Below are 21,034 nucleotides of genomic sequence, written 5' to 3'. Positions count from 1 at the left end.
TGAAGTGAGCTGAGACCTTGCCACTGCACTCCAGCCTGGATGACAGAGTAATACTCTGTTTCAAAGGAAAAAAGAAAGAAAAAAGGAAAGCTGAAAAGATATGCAGAGAGTAAAACTGTCTACATACAAAAATCTGCAGAAAACTTATTAGAAATAATGACAGGGTTTTGGAAGGGAGTGAGTTATAAAATTATCATATAAAACCAACTGCTACATTTTGATATGTTAACAAAAAAAATCTAGATAAAGACACATGAAAAAATAAAACTTGAATGTTATCTTAAACAAGACACAAAAAGCACTTAGGATAAAAATGACAAACAACACTTTTAAAAAATTACTTTTATGTATATTTTTAAAAGAAACAGTCTCCCTCTGTAATGCAGGTTGAAGTGCAGTGGTGAGATCATAGCTCACTGCAGCCTCAAACTCCTGGGCTCAACTGATCCATCCACCTCAGCCTCCTCAGTAGCTGGGATTACAGGCGTGCACCATTGTGTCTGGCTAATTTTGTTTATTTTTTGATAGAGATGGTGGTTTTGCTATAATGCACAGGCTAGTCTTAACTCATAGCCCTAAGCAATCCGACCACTTCTGCCTCTCAGAGTGCTGGGATTACAGATGTGAACTATCACATCCATCCCTGAAACATACAACTATTAAAATCAAGGACTTCTCCTCTTCATTAAAAGACTCAAAAAGAAAAAAGAAAGAAGTAGCACGTAGTGTAGTAACTTGCAAAAGATTAGTACATAAGATCTATACAGAAAAAGACAGATACTCTACAAAAGGAAGGAAGTCAGGAAGAGTTGCTTTACAGGAGTACATATGACCAATAGATATAAGAAAAGATATTAGGTTTTGCCCGATGCAGTAGTTCAGACCTGTAATCCCAACACTTTGGGAGGCCAAGGCAGGCGGATCACTTGAGGTCAGGAGTTCGAGACCAGCCTGGCCAACATGGTGAAACCCCGTCTCTACTAAAAGTACAAAAATTAGCTGGGTGTGGTGGTGCATGCTGGTAATCCCAGCTACTCAGGAGGCTGAGGCAGGAGAATGGCTTGAACCCAGGAGGTAGAGGCTGCAGCAAACCAACATCATGCCACTGCACTCCAGCCTGGGCAACAGGGCGAGACTTTGTCTCCAAAAAAAAAAAAAGAGAGAGAGAGATACCTAATAGAAGACCACGATGAAATGTCATTTTACGCCTGCTAGATCAGCAGAGTCTAACACCAGAAAGGACTGGATCAAGTGTTGCTGCCTGAAATGTAAAACAGCACATACACTTTGGAAAAAAAAAAACAGAAATTTCCAGCTCACGTGTGGTGGCTCATGCCTATAATCCCAGCAATTTGGGAGGCAGAGGCAGGAGGATCACCTGAGTCCAGGAGTTTGAGACCAGTCTAGGCAATGTAGTCAGACTGTGTCTCTATCAAAAAAGCAAACAAACAGACAAAAAGCAATTAGCCACACATGATGGTGCATGCCTGTAGTCCCAGCTACTCAGGAGGACTGCTGAGCCTGGGAAGTTGAGGCTGCAAAGAGCTGTAATCACCCCACTGTACTTCAGTTTGGATGGCAGAGCGAGAGACCCTGTCTGAAAGTAAGCAAACAAACAAAAAAACTGGAATTTCCTAAAATGTTGTTAGTCATAGAACCAGTTCACAACAAAACAAGGATTTGAGCAAGAAGTGTTCAAAGTTCAATATTCAAGAACGTTCACTACTCTTCCTTCACTGACAAATTCATCTGATGAAAAAGTGACAAATGACATAGAGAGCAAGCTTAGTGATGCAAGCTCCTTATCTTGGCGTGTTGGCTGGTCGATCAACCACACTTTGAGTAGCACTGCATCTAAGAGACATCCTGTGCGTGTGCACTGTGAGGTATATACAAGACAGTACATGCATGTGTAACACAGAAACCACTGGATACAACCCAAACTGCTCATTCAATAACAGAATGGATAATTAAACTGGATTAGAATCACACAAGAGGATTTTACAGCAGTGAAAACAAACGGCTACATGCATAATGTAACCACATGAGTAAATCTTAAAAACATAGGGCCGGGCGCGGTGGCTCACGCCTGTAATCCCAGCACTTTGGGAGGCCGAGGTGGGTGGATCACGAGGTCAGGAGATCGAGACCATCCTGGCTAACACGGTGAAACCCCGTCTCTACTAAAAATGCAAAAAATTAGCCGGGCATGGCGGTGGGCACCTGTAGTCCCAGCTACTCGGGAGGCTTAGGCAGGAGAATGGCGTGAACCCGGGAGGCGGAGCTTGCAGTGAGCTGAGATCCGGCCACTGCACTCCAGCTTGGGTGACAGAGCGAGACTCCGTCTCAAAAAAAAAAAAATAATATGGAGTGAACAACAACAAAAAATCAAGTTTCAGAAGTCTGACAACGGTCAGAGGTCCAAGAAAAAAATAAAGTCTGAATATACCATGTTTTATAAACCTTAAAAACAAAATTACATGTCACATAGTGCTTAAGTACATTTATGTTTGTGACAAAAGTTATTTTCACAGTACTTAGAATGACTCAAAATTCAAGATGCTTAGTGCTGGGAAAGGGAACGTGAGAGAAGACATGGGAGGAACAGACTGATTCAAATTACTGGTAATGTTCTAATACTTAGTTCAAATGAAATATATAACCTGCATTAACACACATTGTAATATAATAATGAAGAGAGCTGAACAAAAAACTAAACAACTAAATGCAGATGGGATTATAAAAAACCACAAAATGCAAGGCTTGGGTGGCTCACGCCTATAATCCCAGCACTTTGGAAGACTGATGTGGGAGGACTGCGGCCAGCAATTCAAGACCAGCCTAAGCAACAAAGCGAGACTCCATCTCTACAAAAAAATTAAAAATTAGCTGGGCATCGTGATACATACCTGTGGTCCTGGTTACTTGGGAGGCCGAGGAGAAAGGACTGCTTGAGCCCAGAAGTGCAAGGCTACAGTGAGCAATGATTGCCACTGCACTCCAGCCTGGGTGACACAGGGAGACCTTGTCTCTAAACAAATAAAAATTAAGGGCCGGGAACGGTGGCTCAAGCCTGTAATCCCAGCACTTTGGGAGGTCGAGACGGGCAGATCACGAGGTCAGGAGATTGAGACCATCCTGGCTAACACGGTGAAACCCCGTCTCTACTAAAAAATACAAAACAAACAAACAAACAAACAAACAAAAAAACTAGCCGGGCGAGGTGGCAGGTGCCTGTAGTCCCAGCTACTCAGGAGGCTGAGGCAGGAGAATGGCATAAACCTGGGAGGCAGAGCTTGCAGTGAGCTGAGATCTGGCCACTGCACTCCAGCCTGGGCGACAGAGCGAGACTCCATCTCAAAAAAAAAAAAAAAAAGGCTGAGCACAGTGGCTCATGCTGTAAAGCCCAGTACTTTCGGAGGCAGGGGTAGGACAGCTTGAGGTCAAGAGTTTGAGACCAGCCTGGTCAATATAGTAAAAGCCCATCTCTACACAGAAAAAAATTAAAATAAAAAACAAAATTAGCTGAGCACAGCAGCATACACCTGTAGTCCCAGGTACTTGGGAGGCTGAAGCAGGAGGATCACTTGGGCCTAGGTGTTTGAGGCTGCAATAAGCAATGACTGTACCTCTGTACTCCCGCCTAGGTGACAGAACAAGACACTGTCTCAAAAGAAAAACTTTTTTTTTTTTGAAATGGAGTCTCGCTCTATCACCCAGGTGGGAGTGCAGTAACATGCTCTCAGCTTACTGAAACCTCTGTCTCCCAGGTTCAAGCAATTCTCATGGCTCAGCCTCCTGACTAGCTGGGATTACAGGTGTCAGCCACCAAGCCTGGTTAGTTTTTGTATTTTTAGTAGAGACGGAGTTTCACCATGTTGGCCAGGCTGGTCTCGAACTCCTGACCTCAAGTGATCCACCTGCTTCGGCCTCCAAAAGTGCTGGGATTATTGGCAAGAGGCCACGGTGCCCGGCCAATAATAACTTTTTTAAAAACTAAAAATTTTAAAAGGTTGGTTTTATGCAAATAGGAAACAAGGATGAGATTAATTTCTGTATTTCTCAGTATCTTTATTAACTGTATCATCCTCTTGGTATTCCATGAAATGGCAAGGTAGGGGAGTCAACCCAATCTTGACTTTCTTCGCTCTCTCATCTTCCAGTAGCAATTAGTCAATAATTTCTATCAACTCTATCAGTGAAAATATCTCAGGCTGGGCATGGTGGTTCACTAGAGCCTAGGAGTTTGAGAACAGTCTGTGTAACAAAGTGAAACCCTGTCTCTACAAAAAATTAGCTAGACGTAGTGCTGCATGCCTAGGGTCCCATCTACAAAGGAGGCTGTGAAAGAAGGTTGCTTGATCCCAGAAGGTCTCTTGATCCTAGGTCAAGCCTGCACTGAGCTGTGTTCATGCCCCCTGCACTTTAGCCTGGGTGACAAGAGTGAGACCCTGTCTCCAAAACAAAACAAAACAAAAAACAACCCTCAAATATGCAGCCATACAGTGAATATGAGCAGATATTAGATGAAGATAAAGGTTCAACCTTCTTAAAATAAGTAAAATTGAAGTTAAATAAAACTGAAATAAAAATGACAGTAGCCTCGGGCTACCTGGGAGGCTGAGAAGGCAGGAGGATGGCTTGGGCCTAAGAGTTTGAGGGTACAGCAGGGTATCATTGTGCCACTGCCCTCCACACCGGGTGACAGAGTAAGAACTTGTTTATTAAAAACAAACAAAACCCCCAAACTTCACGTTACTTTTAAAATTTCTAATCCCATGACAGATTAAGTACAAACTACTTGTAAATAAATATGCATTAGGTCACCTTGACTGAGTTAGCTTAGAGACTGAATACATATAATGTGGGAGAAATGCAATATGATTTTTTTTTCTCACAAAGATATCTGCTTTTGAAATGACTACCCACCATCTGTAGGTCCACATTCCAAAAGGATGACACACCCACTTTCTGTATTGGTAAGGCAAGCCAAATTTGAAACCAATTCTTTAATTAGCTATGATTCCAAGATGAAGTTACATAATATTAATAGCTATTTACATGGTAATAGCACAGTTAGAGACAGACTCTCAATAAGTGGAAAAATCCAGAGACAATACTCAGGTGTTTGTTTTGGTTTTTAAGATGGGGTCATGCTGTGTTGCTCAGGTCCACCTGACTTGGACTTTTAAAGTGATGTCTGTTAAGCATTTAATGGTAGGGCCAGGTGTGGTGGCTCACACCTGTAACCCCAGCACTTTGGGAGGCCGAGGTGTGGGGATCGCTTGAGCCCAGGAGGTCAAGAACAGCCTGGGCAACAGAGCAAGACCCTGTCTCTAAAAAAATAAAATAAATAATTTAATAGTGTGTTGTCCATCTCTCAAGATGCTATGTGGAACAGTATGTAAAGCAATTTCTATTCCACAAAATATTTGTTTAAATCTGCTATGTCTTCTTGAAAAAAGAAAAAGTCTCTCTTTGGTCTAAATTCTGGTGTGAATCATAAACCCTTAGGAGGCTGCAGCCTCTCCATGAATCTCATGTCATTTTGTTGTGGTTGATAAACCAACAGGTTAAAAATCCTTCCCCAAAAACATGTAATCTGACCCATATCTGCAGCGTTAAAGAGGATTAAACGACTTAAACAAGAAGGCATATAACTTAAACTAGTGGGTCATGTGCCAAAGACATTCTAGTAATAACATGGCTAGCAAAAACAGTATGAAAAAAGGTCTAATAACTATTTCCTAACAGGTTAAAAGAACTGGGAGAGGCATACTGGAGAAGAGATTTAAATGTCTGCCACATAGCTGCCTTTAATGTAAGAATGTAATAATCATGCACTGTGACTATTTGGCAGGAACCACCCTCCATTTTCCGCACTTCATTTGTAAACTGCCAGCAGTTATTTTCAAAAACAGACTGAATCATGCTACTCCTATTTTCTGATGACTTCCTAATGTCTGCAAGGTAACAACGCTTCAAAATCAGTCCCATAGCCATCTCCAGAGCTGCATTCACTTGACCAAAGTACCTGCTCCCCACAGACCTCTTGGCAATCATTCCAGAATATGCCACCTACATTCATTTTTTTCCCCCGTATTTGTTCCTGTAAAAAAGGTCACATCCTTTGTGAAGACTTCCCTAAAGGACTCAAGCAAAACTAATAGTGTTTCTTCTGCATGAGCCTCTACTTAAAGTCAAAACTATTTTCAAAATAACATTAAGATGTTATTTGCCTTTACATTCTCATTCTCACACAGACTTAGAGTCTGACACTTTAGAGGCTGCATAATGCACAATGAAATGATCAGTCAGATAGCGAAAACAATGCACTCGTGAATTCTTTCAAAAGTTCCTCAGTCTTGGCCGGGCGCGGTGGCTCAAGCCTGTAATCCGAATCCCAGCACTTTGGCAGGCCGAGATGGGCGGATCACGAGGTCAGGAGATCGAGACCATCCTGGCTAACACGGTGAAACCCCGTCTCTACTAAAAATACAAAAACTAGCTGGGCGAGGTGGCAGGCGCCTGTAGTCTCAGCTACTCGGGAGGCTGAGGCAGGAGAATGGCGTAAACCCGGGAGGCGGAGCTTGCAGTGAGCTGAGATCCGGCCACTGCACTCCAGTCCGGGCGACAGAGCAAGACTCCGCCTCAAAAAAAAAAAAAAAAGTTCCTCAGTCTTGATTTATATTACAGATGGTACCTGACTTATAATGGTTTGACTTGTGGCATTTCAACTTTACAATGGTGCAAAAGCAATATGCATTCGGTTGAAACCATAATCTGAATACCCATATGATCATTCTGCTTTTCATTTTTCATGTAATACTCAGTAAATTACACGAGACATTCAATATGTTAGCAGGCTTTGTGTTACACAATTTTGACCAACTGTAGGCTAATGTAGATGTTCTGAGCATGCTGAAGGTAGGCTAGGCTAAGTTACATTTGGTAGGTTAGGTGTATTAAATGCACTTTCGACATATTTTCAACTTATAATGGGTTTATCAGAACATAATCCCATTGAAAGCCAAGAACCATCTGTATAGCAAACATCAACAAACATAATCCATATAAACTGAAGCATCTGGGGTTCTCCTAGATATTTTTTAAGAGTATAAAGGAGTCCTGAGACCAAAAACTTGGAGAACTTACAGTCTCATAGATTTCTGTCTTGTCAAGAGCAGAATGAAGCACATGGCAGGAACCCAGTCAATACTTCTGTGAGACTGATCACGTCACTCCCTATATTTAACTGCAAGGATTTCATAAAGCCAGCAATACACAGCCCAAGCTCACAACCTTTGGCATCACAATCTCTATAACCTAGCTACAACCTACCTTTGTAGGCTATTCTTTCTACGTCCTTATTTGAACTTTGTATTGTGGCCAATCTAGTTTATTTCCCATTCTCTAAATAACTTTCCATTTCTGTTTCTGTGACTTCAATCACATTGGTTTATAGAATCAAATACTTTCTCGAATCTGCTCAGTGACATTCTAAACCTCTTTTACCTTTTTTTGAGACAGAGTCTCACTCTGTTTGCCCTGGCTGGAGTGCAGTGGCACGACCTTAGCCACTGCAGCCTTTGCCTCCTGGGTTCAAGTGATTCTTATGCCTCAGGCTCCCAGGCTGCTGAGATTATAGCGATGCGCCACCACACCCGGCTAACTTTCGTATTTTTAGTCGAGATGGAGTTTCACTGTGTTGCGCAGGCTGGTCTCCAACCCCTGACCCGAGGTGATCTGTGTAACTCAGCCTCCCAAAGTGCTGGGATTACAGTCATGAGCCACCGCGCCCAGCCTTCTAAACCTCTTTTTCTACGTTCAGCTCAAATACTACTTTCTTTGTGAAGCATTCCTCCATCAAAAATTACACGACCCCTTTTAAGAATTCTTTTTTTATTTTTTAAGAGAGATAGTCTTGTTCAGTCACCCCAGGCTGGAGTACGGTGGCAGAAGCAGACCTCACTGCAACCTAAAACTTCTGGGCTTAAGCAATCCTTCCATCTCTGCCTCCCAAGTAGCTAGGACAACAAGTGTGCATCACCATATCTGGCTAGGTTTTTTTCTTTTTTGTAGAGACGAGGTCTCACCATAATGTTGCCCAGACTAGTCTCAAACTCCTTAGCCCAAATGATTCTCCCACCTCGGCTTCCCAAAGTGGTGGGATTACAGTCATGAGCCACCACACCTGGCTCCTGTGTAAAAATTCTTATAGCCCTTCCTACGTAGAGTCTTCCATGAACAAATAATACTATACTTCATTTTATTGCCAACCCCCCAAATGCTGAAATTATTTTTTTCATGTATGCGTAGCACAAAAAAATAGCTTCAATTGGTAGAGGGTATTAACTGTATATTGCATGACATGACTTGCCCACAGCAAGAGGCATATATCAAATATCCAAAATGCCTGATTTGAGGAAACAATCTCCCCAAGGCAGACAGTTATATTTTGTAACAAAAGTCAATTTCTTCCTGAAAATATACATCCTACTACCTAATAAATATGAGGAAAGTCACGTAAATCCTAGTCAGTCCTTAGAAATTAAATGTCCAAGTATGAGCTATTCAGAAGTTTGAGCATATATTTCAATATGTTTTTACAATACTTGAAAGAGCCTTTTAAATATAACAAAGAGAAAGCAGCCCATTCCACATGATGTAAGTCTGATGACCAAATATGGTTCCACATTTTTCTTACATGCATTGGCCTAGGGTATTTTCACACATGGTGTTTTAGAAGTGCCTGACTTTAAAAATAATGTTATGGAAATCCTCATGGTGAGAAGAGTGAGGCTACTTATAAGCTATGAATAGTATCTGAGGCGAGAATTCTAACAGTCATTTCTGGGCTGTATGTTCTTAGAAAGTTACTTCTTCAGTATTATTTATTGTCAGGCTTATCTTAATCTCATAATGTCTAGACTAGTCCTTAACCTTCTTAAAAACTAGGAATGATTAGTTGGGTTAACACAGAGCTGTGACAACTGGCTCAAGATGTACTCATTGGAAACCTGTATTCCATAGGTTATTAAGGAGCTCAGTAGACAATCTACTCATTGACATATTTTTAAAAACTCTGATTATTCTATTTGTGATTAAATTTCACCAAAAGTCATCAACTTGCAAGGAAAACACTTCAATTAACCTAATCCCTCAAAATCTGTCCAAACCAGAACTGAGATGTAGACAGTAAATGCACTCAGTAGCAAAAGAAATGAAACTAATACTTGAGATCAGGAAATATAAATGAGGGTAACAATAAAAGGTTTTTGACAAACCCTTGAACGTACAAGTACACTCCAACTCTCTTGAGGGAAAGCGCTGGTGTCCTAAAAAGGGACTAAAAATCATTGTGTTAAATAACTGATGTAGGAAAGTGTCCTTATCCTTAGGAAACACATAGTGGACTATTTAGGCTACAAAGAATCATCATGTCTTCAAATTACTTTGAAGTAATTCTGGCTGGGCGCAGTGGCTCACGCCTGTAATCCCAGCACTTTGGGAGGCTGAGGCGGGCATATCTTGAGGTCAGGAGATCGAGATCGTCCTGGCTAACACGGTAAAACCCCGTCTCTACTAAAAATACAAAAAATTACTGGGAGTAGTGGCGGGCACCTGTAGTCGCAGCTACTTGGGAGGCTGAGGCAGGAGAATGGCGAGAACCCAGGAGGCGGAGCTTGCAGTGAGCGGAGATCGTGCCAGTACACTCTAGCCTGGGCGACAGAGCGAGACTGTTTCAAATAATACTAATACTAATAATAATAATTCAAGAAAAATAACATTTATTTAGAAGGCTAAATAAATATCAAAAAGTTGAACCTAACTAGTAGGTATACAAGATTTCACTGTGCTATCCTATCAATGTATCAGTATGTTTGCTATAAGTAAACAAATTATAAGATAGGCAATTTTGTTTAGTTTCCAAGTCATGTAAAAAAATATCTACCTGTAATCCTAGCAAAACACAAGCATAAAATGTGGCCTTGGGTTGAGTGCAGTGGCTCATGCCTGTAATCTCAGCACTTTGAGAGGCCAAGGTGGGATGATGGCTTGAGCTCAAGAGTTTGAGACTAGTCTAAGCAACATAGTGAGACCCTGTCTCTACAATAACTAAAATAAGTAGCCCAGGATGGTGGTGCATGCCTGTAGTCCCAGCTACTTGGAGGCAGAACTGGGAGATCACTTGAGCCCGGGAGGTCAAGGCTGTAGTGAGTCATGATCATGCCACTGTATCCAGCCTGGGAGACATAGCAAGACCCTGTCTCTTTAAAAAATAAAAATAAAAACACAAAGAAAAATTTAATAAAATCTTTAATAGAGCTTTCTAATAAAAGCCTTGGTTATGTAGTGAAGAAAATTTTCTTTGAAGATCAAATATATGTTATCTGAATAACACATCAATTTAATGACTTCCACATGGGAGTATATTCTCAAATGAACAGTTAGAGTAAGACTTGAAAAAATATAGGTCAGACTCAGGCCAGGCGTGGTGGCTCACGCTTATAATCCCAGCACTTTGGGAGGCTGAGGCAGGCAGACTGCTGGAGTCCAGGAGTTTGAGACCAGGCTAGGCAACATGGAGAAACCCCGCCGCTAAAACAAAAACAAAAAAATCAAGGTGTGGTGATGCACCCCTGTGGTCCCAGCTATTTGGGAGGCCGAGCTGGGAGAATCACCTGAGCCCAGGATGCAGAGGTTGCAGTGAGCCAAGATTGTGCCACTGCACTCCAGTCTAGGCAACAGAGTTGAAACCCTGTCTCAAATACATATGTCAGACTCTGACATTCTTTTGGTCAAACTGCTCCACTTCCTCCACTTTGCATAAAGTAAACATCACAATAACCCACAAATTACCTTAACATCTCATATCCTCCCCTCCCCCACCAATCGAGCTATTATAACGTTACATGAGCCTCCTTGCTGTTCTTCAAGTATGCCAGGTAGCTCCTGCCCAGAAGGCTTTACACTGGCTTCTCCCAATACTAGGAACACTCTTACACTGCATGTCTACATAGCACTCTTGCTCACCTTATTTACATCTTCGCTCAAAAGTCACTTTCTCAATGAGACTTTCCCTGATCATTTAAAATTGTAATTCTCACACTTCACTCATATTCTTGCAACCCTGCTTTGCTTTTCACCATAGCCCATCAGCCAACATACTCTTCATAAATAATTACATGTATACACGCTAAATTTTACTTATTTGATTAGATTGCTGTCCATCTTACACTCTATAAATATAAAACATAAAGGGGAGAAATTTTGGTTTACTTTACCAGTATCCTAGCATCTAGAATACAAAGAAATGATGTGACAATATGATACACTGAGTTTGATTTTTTGTGATTATGTCCAAGAAAGCTTCTCTGGCACAGGCTCATGCACTGAATGACACTGACTGAATTTTGGTGTAAGGTTTTTGGTTTTTATTTGAGACAGGGTCTCGCTTAGTCATGTAGGCTGGAATGCAGTGGTGTGGATCACAGCTCACTGTAGCTTGGGCTCGAATGATCCTCTCACCTTGTGTTCCTGAGTAGCTAAGACTAAAAGGTTTGTACCACCATGCTCAGCTAATTTTTTTATTTCTATTTTTTTGTACAGATGGGGTCTTGCTATGTTGACCAGGCTGGTCTCTATATCCTGGCCTAAAGCAATCCTCCTGCTGGCCAAAGTGTTGGGATTACAAACATGAGCCATAGCACCCAGACTTCTGTGGGTTTTGCTGGCATTCAGTGGCATATAGAGGAAGTCAACCACAGCTGCTCTGACTGATGCATTTGCCTATTTCAGGAGACAGGTGTTAAGTTCTCAAGAGGGCTTGGGCTCTTTAGTATTATATTTCCCATAGTATCTAAGACAGAACAGTAATTTGGAGCTATTAGGCCTTTAAAGATGCTTGTTCAATGAATGAAAACCACACAGACAAACCTACATATTTTACTTCTGGCAGCCTGCTACAGTGAAGAGAAGCAGAGCTTTGGGATTAGAGAGATTTAGGTTAAATTTCTGGTTCAGATACACACCTATGTAACCTCTCCATGCCTCAGTTTACTTGCTTTTGTCAAAAAAAAAAAAAAAAGTTACTTCCTCCAAATGATTCTCCTAAAAAGAAACTCAAATGGCCAGTCAAAAATCCCTATACAATGTGGACTAAATATGGGTACTCAGAAGTATTTTTTGTGTGCCCAGAATGGTCTAGTCAATGAAAAACAAAAAATATATAAATACACAGAAATTAATAGTTCTTGGTGAATGACCATAGTTAAAAAGATGGACTGAAGAAGACCCTTCTCATAAGCAAACACTCATTTCCTAAATAATTCCTATGGGAAATCACTTAAAATATGAATGTAAGAGGTGTTTGAGTGTTCATCCAGCTTTACTTTCATTTCACCATACACATCGTATATTTCTTCTCTAATCCAAATTCACAATGAAATGTTAGATAGGTTAATGACAAGAACCCAAAACAAGTACTATATTTCTTAAGGAAGCTTATTTTCCCTATAGTATGATTTTATCATAGATAATACCTATGTGTACATATTTGTAACACAGTAAATTATCAAAATAAATAGTACCATGAACTCACCACCCAAGTATACTATTATCTTGCTAAGTAAAATCCTTTATCACTTGGTTTCAAACCAGTGTGCTACACAATAAGGCAGTATTTGTGACATGAAACGTAAGAGATACACTGTTGACTTCCTACAATTCTGTTGAGCCAATTCCGAAGGGAGAAACATTTGCTGTTTCTCAATTTATTCCATTTGTTGGAATCCAATATAAATCATATTATCTATAATAGTCCAGCATAAGTTACAGAAACCTATTCTCAACTCATTTGAAATATTCATATTATGGTCTGTTTTCCTTACCCTTATTATAAGAGGACACAAATTCCGTTGCTGCAATTAGTGAGTATGGAACACACTTGAAAGAGGTCAACTGGGAGGCTACTTCCAGATACCGTGAATGAATTTTACTGTTAATGCCACTCAAAGGTCAGCCCTTGTAGTCTCATGTGCCTCCTGTAGCAGTCTAAGCTCTGCATGCTCCACAAACCATAAATTCACTAATGAATCAGCAATCAGGAGAATCCAGCCCCAAAGAAACCAAGGTTGCTAGGTACTTCAGTCTTGTTTCAAATCTCAGTAAACTAGAAATGGCTAAATTTGCAGCCTATGCCACTAATGGTCTATGGTATCATCTACCAAAATATGTTTTCAAAACATACATGTAAAAACACATCCCTCATTTGGCAAAGTACACAAATCTCACTGACTCAAAACATTTAGGAAATTAAGACCCAGGCTTCATTAGTCCCAGGTTTTTCCAGCCTATGCTGGGTACTGTCTGATGGTGCAGAATCAACAAAGAAGAACAGAGAAGTGACTTGGCCTGCTAAATTCAGTCTTCATATAAGAAAAAGAAAATAAGTTAATTTCTTTTTTTTTTTTTTGAGACGGAGTCTCGCTCTGTCACCCAGGCTGGAGTGCAGTGGCCGGATCTCAGCTCACTGCAAGCTCCGCCTCCTGGGTTCACGCCATTCTCCTGCCTCAGCCTCCTGAGTAGCTGGGACTACAGGCACCCACCACCTCGCCCGGCTAGTTTTTTTGTATTTTTAATAGAGACAGGGTTTCACCATGTTAGCCAGGATGGTCTCGATCCCCTGACCTTGTGATCCGCCCGTCTCGGCCTCCCAAAGTGCTGGGATTACAGGCTTGAACCACTGCGCCCGGCCAAGTTAATTTCAAACTAAGAATTATTGATACTCTCAAATTGCTTTTAAATCAAAGAGCTGGTACTCTAGGTGTAACAATGTTAAGAAGAATTAAAACAATAATTTGCGCAGAGGGCTGGTATCTTAGTCCATTTTCTGGTGCTATAAAAGCATATCTGAAACTAGGTAACTTACAAAGAAAAAGGGTTTATTTAGCTCACAGTTCCACAGACTTAGAAATTCAAGGGCATGGCCCCGATTCCTAGCAAAGGATTTTATTCTGTGTCCCAACATGGCAGAGCAGGTCAAAGGAGAAGCAGACAGGTGTAAAGAAGAGAAACCTGACGAGGGTCCTGAAATTATAACAACCCACTCTGAGGGGAATGAATCCATTACTAGGAGAACTAATCCAATTCCCCAAGAGTGAGAATGGAAACTCATTCACTACTACAAAAATAGCACCAAGCCGTTTATGAAGGATCTGCCTCCACAACCCAAACACCTCCCAACACCATCACATTGGGGATCAAAGTTCAACACAAGTTTTGGCGAGGACAAACAAACCATATCCAAACCCCAGCAGCAGGGATGAGAGGCTTCACTAATCTGAAAAAATGTTTCTGTATAAGCAAAATGAGATGGCTAGACTGGCACTTAATTCAAACAAAGTAGAAAGAACAACAAGGGTAGGCCCTATGCAAACTCATAAAAAATGGTAAGATTTGAGACTTGAAAGGACCTCACTGATATCCACTTGAACTGCCAAGAATGGAGCACTAGGTGTTCACATGGTATGTTCTGGAGAGCAATAGCTAGCAATTTTAAATTTTACTTCCTATTATCTTTATTTTAAGAATAAATGAAAAAGACAATAGCCAGGAATGGTGTCATGAGCCTGTAGTTCCAACTACTTGGGAGGCTGAGGTGGGAGAATCACTTGAGCCTGGGAGGTACAGATTGCAATGAGCTATGATCATGCCACCGTACTCCAGCCTGAGTCACAAAGCAAGACACTGTCTTAAAAAACAATAATAATACGCCAGGCACAGTGGCCCACACCTGTAATCCCAGCCCTTTGGGAGGCTGAGGCGGGCAGATCACTTGAGGTCAGGAGTTGGAGACCAGCCTGGCCAACATGGTGCAACCCCGTCTCTACCCAAAATACAAAAATCAGCCAGGCATTGTGACACACATATGTAATTCCAGCTCCTCGGGAGGCTGAGACAGGAGAATTGCTTGAATCTGGGAGGTGGAGGTTGCAGTGAGTTGAGATCACACCACCATACTCCAGCCTGGGTGACAGAGCGAGACTCCGTCTCCAAAAATAAATAAATAAACAAACAAACAAACAGACAAATGAAAATCATTGTATCTAAAGCACAGTGTATATAAATTTCATACAGGTGAGATAAAGATGGAAATAATTAGGCAGAATGACACCTATAATTCTTTAATCAGCAGACATACACAGTTTCACAATGAAAGAAAAAAAATATTAATGAACAATGTAAAAAATGCTAGGAATATACTGGAAGGCAGGAGAATTGCTTGAACCTGGGAGGCGGAGGTTGCAGTGAGCCGAGATCATGCCACTGCACTCCAGCCTGGGTGACAGAGGAAAACTCCATTTAAAAAAAAAAAAAAAAGCCTCTTATATAAGGGCACTTCCATTTGAGAAGCTGGTACTACAGATAAAGCTGCTTTATTAATTGCACTTCTCTTTAAGACTGATTAAAGAGAAACAGGTAATTAAGTCCTTAATAGCAAAAATGTCTCCTTTCTGACATCATAAAACAGCACTAGTAAACAATACATTACAGAAAGTATCTAACAATACCTTTTCTTCTACAGATGAGATAATTCAGAGCTAACCAGCAAAGGTAAACTGCTTTTGAAAGTCCTATGGCTATGAAGGGTAGAAACAAAGGTAGAACCTAAGTTTCAACTTCTCAAATACAATGATGACAATGCAGTCTATAAGAGCCACTTTTGATACCAAGAAACAAAGAGACAGAAAGTAACAAGATAGAAAAGTGATTCAGTGTAAACAGAAACCAGGCCCTGCACGGTGGCTCACACCTGTAATCCCAGCACTTTGGGAGGCAGACTGGGGTGGATCACTTGAGCCAAGGAGTTCGAGACCAGCCTGGGAAATATGGTGAAACCCTGTCTCTACCAAAAATACAAAAATTAGCAGGGCACAGCGGTATGTGCCTGTAGTCCCAGCTACCCGAGAGGCTAAGGCAGGAGGATCACATGAGTTCAGGAGGTGGAGGCTGAGGTTGCAGTAAGCCAAGATCATGCCACTAAACTCTAGCCTGGGCAACAGAGGCAGACTCCATCTCAACAACAACAAAAAAAGTAAACAGAAACCTAACAGCATCTGAAATAATCCTAATATCAGATAAGATAGACTTTAAGACACAAAATGTTATATAAGACAAAAAGGACATTTTATAAAGATAAAAGGTTCAATACATCAAAAAGATGTAACAATTATAAACATATAAGCAATAACAGAGTCTCTAAATACATAAAGAAAAAACAGAACTGAAAGAATAATTCAACAATAATAGTTGGAGATTTCAATACCCCACTTTCAATAAAGGAGAGAACTATGCAAAAGATAAACAAGGAAGTAGACAACTTGAACGACCCTACCCAATAAGAGCAGAAAACATATTTTTCTCAAATGTACAAAGAACGTTGTCTGGAATAGACCACACGTTTGGCAACAAGTCTTAATTTAAAAATACAGAAATCACACAAATTACCTTCTCTGATTACAATGAAATGTAACTAAAAATCAGTAAAAGAAGAAAATCTTTAAAGTTTACAAAGTTATGAAAATTCACAATAACATCCTCTTAAATAGCCAATGAGTCAAAGAAGAAATTACAACAGAAATTATAAAGTACAGGGGCTGGGCTCAGTGGCTCATGTCTGTAATCCCAGCACTTTGGGAGGCCAAGGCGGGTGGATCACCTGAGGTCAGGAGTTCGAGATAAGCCTGGCCAACATAGTGAAATCCCAACTCTACTTAAAAAAACAAAACAAAACAAAACAAAACCACACATGCAACAACAAAAATAAGCCAGGAGTGGTGGTGGGTGCCTGTAATCCCAGGTACTTGGGAGGCTAAGGCAAGAGAATGGCTTGAACCCGGGAGGCAGAGGTTGCAGTGAGCCGAGATCGCACCACTGCACTTCAGCCTGGGCAACAAGTGTGAAACTCCATCTAGAAAGAACAGAACAGAAGAAAAGAAAAGAAAAGAAAAGACAGAAAGACAGACAGAAAGACAGACAGAAAGAAAGGAGAGAGAGAAAGAAAGAGAAAGAAAAAAAGAAAAAGAAAGAAAGAAAGAAAGAAAAGAAAAGAAAAGAAAAGAAAAAAATACAATACTTTGAGAAGAACAGAAACATAAATAAATATATCAAAACTTACGGAATGTCACAAAAGCAGTACTGAGGGAAATTCATACAGCTATAAACACCTACCTTACTAAATAAGATCTCAAATAACATACACTATCTTAAAACAACTAGGAAAAAAAAGCAAATTTAACCCAAAGCAAGCAGAAGGAAAAAATGAAGATTAGAGTGGAGAGAAATTATAGAACAGAAAAACAGAGAATCAATGAATCTTTGAAAAGACAAAATTGACAAGTCTTTACCTGGACTGACTTTAAAACAAGAAAAGCAAGTGGATGAAATTACTATAATCAGTAATGAAAATGAGGACATTACTATTGACAGTTATGAGAGGACACTGTGAACTTAAAAAGACAGCTTTGAGATATAATTCACATAATATAGAATTCACCAATTTATTGAGATGTAATTCACATAATATAAAATTCACCCATTGAAGGAGTACAAGTCAATGAAATTTAGTATATCAACAGATACATGCAACCATCCCTATGGTAAAATTTAAAACATTTTCATTACTTCAAAGAGGTATCCTTTTGCAATCAACCCCAAATCCTCCATTCCACCTATACAGAGCAACCATTAATCTACTTTGTTTTTACAGATTTCCCTCTTCAGGACTTTTCTTATAAATGCAATCATATAGTATATTGGCTATTTTCACTGGCTTTTCACTTACCAAATGTTTCCAAATTCATCCATGATGTGGCATATGTCAATACTTCATTCCTTTTTATAGCCAAGTAATATTCCATTGTATGGATATACCACATTTTGCTTATCACACATCAGATGATGGACATTCCAGTTGTTTCCCCTTTTTGTTGTTATAAATTTTTTGCCAACAAATTAGATAGTCTACATAAAACGAATAAATTCCTATAAGACACAAACTACCAAAACTGACTCATTAAGAAATGTTTAAATCTCAGTAGAATTATAACGAGTTAAGAGACAGAATCAGGGCTGGGTGTGGTGGCTCACAACAGTAATCCCAACACTTTGGGAGGCCGAGGTGGGTGGTTCACAAGATCAGGAGATCAAGACCAGCCTGGCCAACACAGTGAAACCCCGTCTCTACTAAAATACAAAAATTAGCCGGGTGTGGTGGCACGCGCCTGTAGTCCCAACTACTCCAGGGGCTGAGGCGGAAGTATTGCTTGAACCCAGGAGGCAGAGGTTGCAGTGAGCCAAGACCACACCATTGCACTCCAGTCTGAGTGAGAGTGAGACACCGTCTCCAAAAAAAAAAGAAAAAGAAAAAAGAAAAAGAAAAAGAGAGACAGAATCAGTAATCAAGAAAGTAAGAAAAGCCCAGGACGTGATGGCTTTACCAGTAAATATTACCAAATGCTTAAAGAAGAATTAACTCCAATGCTCCTCAAACTTTTCTTAAAAAAAAAAAAAAGAACAATTCCTAACTTATTCTTTGAGGCTGGTATTACCTTAATACCAAAACTAGACAAAGATATCACAGAAAAAAAAAAAACTACAAACAATCTATGAATACAGATGCAAAAATCTTCAACAAAACACTAGCAAACTGAATCTGATAGCATGTTAAATGGATTATTTACAAAGGCCAAGTTGGATTTATCAAAATAAAAACCAAAAAACAAACAAACAAACAAAAAAAACAAAAAGGGAGGGTGGTTCAACATGTGAGAATCAATTACAGAATAAACTAAAACTTTGGACTGCAGTTGATGATGATGTGTTAAAGTAGGTTTATCAACAAATGTTCCACTCTGGCATGGGATATCGATCGTGGGGGAAACTGTGCATGTGGGGGGTAGTCAGGTGGTATGCAGGAACTCCGTAATGTCTATCAAATTTTGCTATGAACCTAAAACTGCTCTAAAACATACAGTCTACTAAGAAAAAAAAAAGGTGGGGGGGGGGTGGGACATGAATCTGAGTAGGTATTTCCCAAGGAAGACATAAAAATGGCCAATAAACACATGATATTCAAGATCATTAATCATCAGTGCAAATACAAACCCCAACATCAAACCACTAGACTGGCTATTAAAGGTAAAAATAGAAAAATAAGTATTGACAAGGATGTGAAGAACTTACAAATGTCATACATTACGGGTAGGAACATAAAATGGTATAGCCACTATGAAAAACAGGCTGGCAGTTTCTCAAAAAGGTAAACAAAATTACCATGTAACTCAGCAATTCTACCCCTAGGTATATACCCAACCAAAAGAAGTGAAAACCCTCTGTTCACAAAAAAGCTTGTATATAAGTGTTCATAGCAGCATTTTTCATAGTAGAGTAAAAGTGGAAACAAAATGTCCATGAATTGACAGATAAATATAATTGGGTATATGACAAATAAATATAATTGGTTATATCCACCCAAAGAAATAGTCAGCACTGACAAGAATGAGGTACTGATGGATGCTACAACATGGATGAACCTTGAAAACATGCTAAGTCAAAGAAGCAGACACAAAAGGCCACATATTACATGATTCTGTTTATATTAAATGTCCAGAATAGGCGAACCCATAGAGACAGAAAGCAGATTGTTAGTGGGTACCACAGCTGAAGAGCAAAAGGACTGGGGAGTGACCACTTAATAAGTATGTGATTTCCTGTTGGGATGAGGAAAATGTTCTGGAATTAGATAGTGGTGATAGACACACAGCATTGTAAATAGAGCAGAAGCTATTATATACTTTTAAGCAGTTAAAATGAGGAATTTTATGTTACAGGATTTTCTCCTCAGCTAAGAAAACCCCCAAAACAATGAACTGAAACCCATTCAGCAACATATAAATTAACATAATCATAAGTCATTTCTTTTTTTTTCACCTACAGTTCTATGCATCTTTCAGTATTCTTCTGTCTATTCAAAACCTGGATCTACAAACAGCAACCAGATAATTCACAACTGTAATACCATTAACAATTACAAGACAATTTTTTTAGTTCTAGCTACCTAAAGAAACACACAAGAGAAAAAAAATCATAATCTTAAAAAACTAATCTTAAAAGACAAGTTTATACTGATCATTGTACTCACTTTTTAGTGCAGGTAAACCCAATTACTTGAGTAAGCTGACAGGAATACAAACATATATTAACCCTGTCCCTTGAAAGCAGCAGTGACTCACCAAGCTTCTCTGGCTCATCGGGCCCTGTGCCCGCAATGCAGCTGCTCTCCAGGCCGTAGGTGGGATCCACTTTCCCAGAGGCTCGTGCTGCTTCTTGTACTTTCTTAACATGAGCTTCAACCAATTCCAGTGGTACCTCCTCCCGGACCCGAGAAAACTCCTCTGGTTGAAGAATAAAAATGGAACAGCAATCTAACTTTGCACAAAAATTTGCTTCAGTGTAAAACCACCATCGGGAAACCCAACACAATATCATTGTCTTAGGTGTAGCAACCTCTTCAGGCTCTCAGTCCCTCTACACCAGCAAAATGAGAGGACTAAATGAGATTAAAAAATAATAATAATAATGAAATTCTATGGCTCTACATTTTATCCTACACATCACAGAGCCTTGAAATAAGAGATCTTTCAACTCATACCAGCAATAATCAAAACTGCTGTCCATATTTTAACTTTAAGCAAAGCACTAGATTAATAAATCAAAAAAACAAAAACAGCAAGGATTAAACATCCATAAAACCAAGAAAGAGTTCTATGATGTGACGAAGTTCTAGTTATAATTAATGTGTAACCCACGAATATCAAATGACTTCCTTTGCTAGTTATACCAAATTATAAATTAATCACAAAATATACAGTAAAAAAACCTCTGTTCCTCCAATTCCTAAAGCTCTTAATTTTAAGACGCATTACTTAAAAATTTTGTAATACTTTTATAAAGAATATGGTATCTTTCA

General features: G+C 39.8%; 1 protein-coding gene across 2 annotated transcripts in view; it reads right to left on the bottom strand.

Annotated features, from left to right (window-relative positions):
• Nucleotides 1–21,034, bottom strand: part of SMARCC1 (SWI/SNF related, matrix associated, actin dependent regulator of chromatin subfamily c member 1) — a 205,889-nt gene that overhangs the window by 58,818 nt on the left and 126,037 nt on the right. For both annotated transcript variants that reach the window (XM_023231828.2, XM_023231829.2), the window contains exon 21: nucleotides 20,298–20,459. In XM_023231828.2, the coding sequence (XP_023087596.1) occupies nucleotides 20,298–20,459 (162 nt within the window). The remainder of the gene's footprint in view (nucleotides 1–20,297; nucleotides 20,460–21,034) is intronic.

This window comes from Piliocolobus tephrosceles, chromosome 2, assembly GCF_002776525.5.
Source record: "Piliocolobus tephrosceles isolate RC106 chromosome 2, ASM277652v3, whole genome shotgun sequence".
Taxonomy (NCBI): Eukaryota; Metazoa; Chordata; class Mammalia; order Primates; family Cercopithecidae; genus Piliocolobus; species Piliocolobus tephrosceles.
Note: the sequence above shows the minus strand (reverse complement) of the source record. Positions and strands in the feature narration are given on the sequence as shown.